The sequence below is a fragment of the Phodopus roborovskii genome, unplaced genomic scaffold, assembly GCF_943737965.1.
Source record: "Phodopus roborovskii unplaced genomic scaffold, PHOROB, whole genome shotgun sequence".
Lineage (NCBI taxonomy): Eukaryota > Metazoa > Chordata > Mammalia > Rodentia > Cricetidae > Phodopus > Phodopus roborovskii.
The window spans coordinates 8,613,477-8,620,553 of NW_026125295.1; the positions used below are offsets into that span (position 1 = coordinate 8,613,477).

General features: G+C 52.9%; 1 protein-coding gene across 1 annotated transcript; it reads left to right on the forward strand.

Moving 5' to 3' along the window:
* The first annotated feature begins 400 nt into the window (after nt 1-400).
* Rpl14 (ribosomal protein L14) lies at nt 401-3,837 on the forward strand. The gene is made up of 6 exons (XM_051202506.1): nt 401-537; nt 1,048-1,149; nt 1,573-1,667; nt 2,757-2,856; nt 2,939-2,992; nt 3,302-3,837. The coding sequence occupies exons 1-6, from the start codon at nt 535-537 to the stop codon at nt 3,587-3,589; spliced, it is 642 nt and encodes a 213-aa protein (XP_051058463.1). The 5' UTR covers nt 401-534; the 3' UTR covers nt 3,590-3,837.
* Nucleotides 3,838-7,077: the final 3,240 nt, after the last annotated feature.

Here is a 7,077-nt window from a genome sequence, read left to right on the forward strand (position 1 = left end):
TCTGGATCCAACCCCGGCCCTCTCTTGTCCCCATTGTCCCTTAAATTTGTATTTTTAAAAAAAAAAAAAAAAAAAAACAAGATCTCGCTATAAATTCCTGGGTGGCACAGAACTCGGTTTGCAGAGCAAGCTGGCCTGGAATTCACAGCTGCCTCTGCCTCCGGAGTGCTGGGGTCAAGGGCTGATGTCCCACCCCACGGAGACAGAAGGATGTGGGGCGCGAACCGTAGGAACAGAAAGCGCAAGGCTCTGCCTGTGTCCTTCCTGTCCCTGCAGTTCCTGTCGCGCCAGCATACGGGGAACTACGGCAGGGGCGCAGCTGCGAGCGACACCCGCCTAGACAGCAGCACGTGTGCGGGAAGGCGCAACCGAGACGGAGGCGCCGCCGCCATGTTCCCCCCTACCGAGCATGCGCAAGCGCACGCAGTCCGGCTCGACCAATCGGCGGCCACGCTGGACGTCGGGGCGGGGCTTCCGCCGGCACATGCGCACGGCCGGGGCGGGCCTTCTTCCTTCTCGCTGAACGCCGCCGACATGGTGAGTGTGTGTCTGCCGAGGGCTCCGAGCGCGGCCGTCGTGACGCTCGCCCTCCGCCCCGGGCGGGCGAGGCGCGGCGTGGGGTGGCTGTGCGCGGCCCGGGCCGAGCGCGGGGAGGCGGCGGGGCCGTGGAACGCGGCCCCTGGGGAGCGCGGCTCGGGGTCGCGTGGAGGCCCCGCCGGGCCGGGCCTGGGCCTGGACCACGCGTGCGCACTGGCGGGGGTGCGGGTGGCGGCGCTGCTGCGAGCCGGGGAGGGCGTCAGAGGCGATCGATCGGGGACTCTGTGTCACCGCGCCCAGCGGCAGAGTTCCGAGGATGGGTGAGAAGAGCACACGCAGGCACGGGGTGCATGGCGGCAGAGTGCGCGGGACGTTTTAGCCGGGAGGAGTGCGGGTTCGTCACCAAGTGCAGATCCGGCCGGCGGGCGGCTCCGAGCCCCGTTGTTCCCGGTTTGCAGCGGACTCGGAAGGGTTGAAGCCAACCCGAGTTTTCTTCCCTCGCTGCCCTAGGTGTTCCGGCGCTTCGTGGAGGTTGGCCGGGTGGCCTACGTCTCCTTTGGGCCTCATGCTGGGAAGCTGGTCGCGATTGTGGACGTGATCGATCAGAACAGGGTACGTGTGAGAGGAGGTGTCTCACAGCCTCGTGTTTAGCGTGGCAGTGGGTCTGACAACACCGTAGATGGGCCTCGGGCGGGGTCCTTTGGGTTATAGCTTTACCTTTGAGAGAACTCTGGGCACGGGTCAGAAGCAGTGTAGACATGAGGTTAGCTCACGAAGTACACTGGGCAGATGTTTTAGTCAGGCTCAAAACGCAGGTGAGTTTAAATGAGGTAACTATGAAAGGAGTTCACAGGGGCCTGAGGTAAAGTTCTTGGTAGATTTTGTTCAAGACCCTGAATCTGGGGTGGTGGCGCCTGTAACCTCAGTCTCTGGGACGTGGCTTTATTTGGATAGTCGTGTACATCCAGTCCTGGAAAGGACAAGAGATTTTATAGTTTGCAGATTCCCGTCTGAGATCCTCGGTTTTTATTCTAGGCTTTAGTGGATGGACCTTGCACGCGGGTGAGGAGACAGGCCATGCCTTTCAAGTGCATGCAGCTCACTGACTTCATCCTCAAGTTCCCACACAGGTAACTCCCTGACGTAAGATGCCTGTCGGTTTTGTGTGGCTGTCTGTTCTTATCCTTGAGATTATGCATGCAACACGGGGTTCAGAGCCAACCCAGAACTCAGGTTTAGCAAACTTACCTTAATTACTTAAAGACACCCAGTCCTTTTACCATCATGGAAGTTGTCCATATTTGGTACCTCTTTTTTTGAGATGGGGTTTCGCTGTGTAGCTTTGTAGATCAGGCTGGCCTCGAACTCAGATCCATCTGCCTCCTGAGTGCTGGGACTAAAGGCACATAACACTATTGCCTGGCTCCTCTGTTGTTTTTTGTACAATAAATTCAAAAGAAACTTACTCATCCCCAGAGTCGCTTTTGTGTGTTGCTACTGTAGTTGCTAGGGCAGAACTGTGCGTGTGGTGTCATTGTGTTGAGAAGGACCACTGAGCGGAGTCCATGTTGGCCTGTGGTGCTTCTGGTGTTGCCCAAATTTATCTTCCTTGACTTGGCCTCCTTTGGTGATGGAGTTAGTGTATTTAAAGGAGTTCCCATGCCCTCCTTTAGACTTATGTGTGGTGGTTACAAAGTATGCAACATAAAGAAGCATGTTCCCAGCTCATAAGAAGGCAGAACTTTTTGGAAATGCGAATTAAAACCCCTGTCCTGCCTCCCTGTGTGGCTGTCAGATCAGCAATGTTTGGTGTGCTGGAGCATCCTCTGTAATGTACTACCAGGATAGATGGAGCCTGAGTGGTTTGGGAGACAAGTGCAGTTCAGGGATGGGGTTGGTTAGTCACTCACTGTACTGGAGTAGTTACAGGTTCATAGAAGTAAGGGTGTTTGGGGTGGGTAAGAAATTTGGCCAAGTTAATAGACAAAGTATAAATAGGTGTAAGGAGTGGCTTTTGTTAATTATGTGCACAGGTGTAAGCAGTATCGAATGTGTTCAGACAGGTGATTTTCCAGTCTCTGAAATTACTCTGGATATTGTCTAGCATGCCTGTTAGGGAGACACCTAAAGCAGGGTATGGCAGGAGGGAGCTGCTGTCGTTGAATGCGCAACTGCAAAGCTGTTTGATTAATCCATGGCTTTGCTCTTCATCTTCACAGTGCCCGCCAGAAGTATGTGCGGAAAGCTTGGGAGAAGGCAGATATCAATACAAAATGGGCAGCCACGAGATGGGCCAAGAAGATTGATGCCAGAGAAAGGGTAATGGCATAGTCTTGAGCTCTGGAGGGTCAGGTGTGTGCTGGTAAATGACAGGAGAGATCATTTTGTTTTCTTTCAACAGAAAGCCAAGATGACAGATTTTGATCGTTTCAAAGTCATGAAGGCAAAGAAAATGGTGAGTTTGGAGACGCACATTGTGTGCTGTGCCTGGTATAAGCAGACAGTGGCCAGTCCCTGCTTCAGGCCAGCGAGACAGATGAGTGGGTAAGGGTGCTGGCCTAATGACCTGACTTTGAGTGTTGGGACTAAATGGAGGAAGGAGAGAACTGATCCCACAGAATTATCCTTATATCATGCTAGAATAGTGTCCTTATTTAAATTTAGTTCTGTGGAAGAAGCAGTTTAATTCATTGTTAAACAATGGACATAAAGCATGTTTTGTGCAGGCCTGCCCTGAATGCTATGCTCTCCTGTGTTTTTCCAGAGGAACAGGATAATCAAGACTGAGGTCAAGAAACTTCAAAGAGCTGCTATCCTGAAAGCTTCCCCCAAAAAAGCCCCTGTTGCTAAGGCTGCCATTGCAGCAGCGGCAGCTGCAGCAGCTGCTGCTAAAGCTAAGGTGCCAGCCAAGAAGGCGACAGGACCAGGCAAGAAGGCGCCAGCCCAGAAGGCTACAGGCCAGAAGGCAGCCGCTCCTGCTAAAGGTCAGAAGGGTCAGAAAGCCCCAGCCCAGAAAGCACCTGCTTCAAAGTCAGCTGGAAAGAAAGCATGAGGCTGTACAAAGGAATAAACGTTCTTTTTTGACGTGTTGGCAAATCTCGTGTGTGAACTCACAGTTGTCACCGAGTGGGCATTAGAAAAGGATGGATGGTATTGTGACAGGATCATTTAATTAAACTCATACCCAGGCCTTAACATACAACCACAGTCAAACTGGATCTGTATATGCAGGTACAACAATTCGAACCCTGTCCCTTGTACAAATAAATGTATTTCCCACAAATAGGTGGGATTTCATCATTTTGATGAGTCAATCTAATACTCTTCAAAGGCAGAGTGGGGCTGGGCCATGGCTCAGTGGTTGTTGTGGGTGGGGGGGTGTTAGGCTTCTTCCCTTCCACTGCAGTAGTCTGATAATTTCAGAAGCTTGCATATTTCTAGGAAAAGTTGCTGATTGGAGGAAAGCTTTGTAAAAGCATTGCAATGAATCCAATAAGAGACCGTGGGTAGGAGAATCATCTCCAGGGCTTACACATAAGCAAGGTGGGGTACTGGAATACAAATTGGAGACGACTGGGGGGGGTGGTAAGCGGCTTTTGGGGTCTTTACCATGAGGTGGCAGGTTGAGGGTGGTAGGATATAGGCTGCTCCTAGGAAATGGTGCAATTTGGAGCAGTCTGATTAAGAAAGGGGCATGGACATCTGGATCTGTGAGTTCAAGGCTAACCTGGTCTACAGAGCAAGTTCCAGGGCTACACAGAGAAACCCTGTCTTAAGAAACCAAAGAAGGGAATGAGCCTGGTGGTGGTGTATGCCGGTAATTCTCAGGAGGCAGAGGCATGCAGATCTATTGAGCTTGGGATCAGCCTAGGATACAGATTGCCAGGACTATGAAGTGAAATGGTCTTGATTTTGTTGTTTGGTTTGAGAACGGTTTCACTGTGTCCCTGGCTCTCCTGGAACTCACCCTGCAGTCAAGGTGCCCTCCAGTAAAGGCAAAGGGGGAAAAGGGAATAAGCTAGGCAGAGATAGGAAGACCTTGAGAGGCCAGCCAGGGCTACACAGTGAGACTTAACATCCCCAAAAGGGAAGCAGTGCTGGTAATGGGGCTTCTGGGAAGTGAAGCTGGAACTTGAGTTTGGCTAGCTCTGATTGGCTTGTAGATGGAGAAAGAGGTGATCTTAGTTGAGGCACTTTGGAGTGCTTACACATTGGGCTAGCTGCTGTCAGGACAATTGATGACCAGTTGGTTCCTTGGATTGTGTTTGGGTATATATGTCTGGGTTTAAGGTTATAGTGAGAAAGGAATTAAAACAAAGTGAAATTGAGATCAGTACTGTGGTTATCTAGTCTCGGCCATTTGCTCAGCTCACCCCACAGAACTGAATAGAAACAAATCTGCCCTCACCAGAGCAGTACAGGCAGGGAAAGGCCCTTCTGTGGAGACTGGGAACGTAGACATGAAACATCTCCAGCCATGCCATTCCTGGTTCACACACCGGGTGGGGGCCGAGTGTGTGTGTGTTGCTTTCAATCAACCAAGTGTTTGTTAAGCAGCAGCAGGTTGATTCCTGCACCAACACAGACGCCCAGGTGTGCTCAGGCTGGTTTGCAGGAGTGGCCAGTCCTTCACTGCATCCATCCTGCTGGCGTGGAATTAGCACCTGGGGCTGGGGTTAGTGGAGTAACCTGAGGTCAAGGTGGGTAGGGTGAGTGGTCAGGGAGAAAGGTCCCTGGGAGCCAGTAGTTTGAAACGGTTACTTCAGTGAGCTATGTGATGATTGCTTGTTGGGGATGAAGATTGCTTTGATTACCAAGGATTTCTTAACCTTGGGACTGCAGTAGTAGACTTGCTGACTAATAGAAAATTGGGGTCTCACTTTGTGTGCCTTTCTGGCTTCCAACTTGAGCTCCAGCAGACTTCCTGCCTTAGTCTTCAGATAGGCTCTCAGTCACCACACCTGCTTTGTCCTTGAACAAAAAAGACAGTTTGCTTGAGGAAGGGTTTCGTGTGGTCCAGCTGAGCCTTGAACTCCTGATTCCTACGTAGGCCTTTGAAGTGCTGGCATTAAGGTATGTACCACCACGCCCAGTGAGAAATAGGCTTTAATTTTTCTTAAAGATTTATTTTTTAAGCATATGAATGTTTTGCATGCGTGTGTACCTCATGTGAGCTTGGTGCCCGTGGAAGAAGGAAAAGGGCTTGGGTTCCCTGGAGCAGGAGTTAGGGATGGTGTGAGCCACCGTGTGTGTGCTGGAATCAACCGCTGGACCCTTGCAAGAGCAACAGGTGCTATCAATTGCTGAGCCGTTTCTCCATTTTAAGGGCTGGAGAGATAGTAAAGAGCGGTAAAGAGCACTGGCTGCTCTAAAGGTCAATTCCCAGCAACCACATGGTGGCTCACAACGATCCGTAGTAAGATCTGGTGCCCTCTTCTGGCCTGCAGGGATACATGCAGACGGGGCATTGTATACATTGTAAATAAAACTAAATTTATGTGTCTGCGTGGGTATGTGCTCATGAGTGCGGTGCCAGGCAGACCCAGAGGGGGGCGCAGATTGCTGGAGCTGCACTGGGCCTTCTGGACTTAGGTGCTGGGACCCTTCCCGGCCACGTCAGCATAAGAAACAGCACTGATGGTCCAATAGGTATTTGTAGAGATGTGGCTTTTTTTTTCCCAATCAATGTGGCTATTTAAAATTGGTGCCAGAGAAATAGCTGGAGCGAATTTGTATAATTTATGTGCAGAGCTTCCGGCAAGGTCTGCCACTTGCGGTCCCAGTGCGCATGCACCCAGATGTTGCGAAACCTAGCCCCCAGGCCCTCCCAGTGCACACTCATCGGAGCCCGAGGGCCGTGTGAGCCCGTCACACTCTCAAGTGCGCACGCGCTCAGGCACACAGCCACGTCCACCTGGACATCTGGTGTTCGGGGCTCGGAACCACCGAGACGAGGCCTCCCGTGGCCTAGAGCGGCCTGCGTGCGGGCTCGCGCTTCCGGGTGGGCGGTGTGGCGGCTGCGGGTGTTCGGTCGCCGGCGGTGTTCGATCACGGCGGGCGGGGGACCTGGGGGCGCTCCGCCATCGGGGCACCATTGCGGTGCTCCTTAAAGCCGCCGCGCGCGGTCGGACCCGCGTGCCCTGCCAGCGCATGCAAGCCCTGCAGGGTGCGTGGGAGGCGGAGCGGGGGCTCGCGTGCGCTGTCACCGTGGGAAACAGAGCCCGGGCAGGCTTCAGTGTAGCACGCGTGCCGTGCTGGTACCTTCTAAGGTCCCGCTTAGCCAGAAGACAGTGCGTGAAGCCAGGGACACCAGCCACGCCCCAAGCCGCAAGGCGTCAGGCTCGCGCTCACATACTAGTGGACGAAAGGACACCCACGCCTGCCCATCCCCGAGTGTGAAGCTCGCGCGGATCGTGTCTGCAAACAGAATCGCCTGCTGTAGTTAGTTCTTCGCGGGGCTGGTTGTGGTGACCGTCGCCAGTAGGCTATGCTGAAGAGGCGCAAACGGAGTATCAGCGGCTGGGAGCCAGCCTGGGTTAC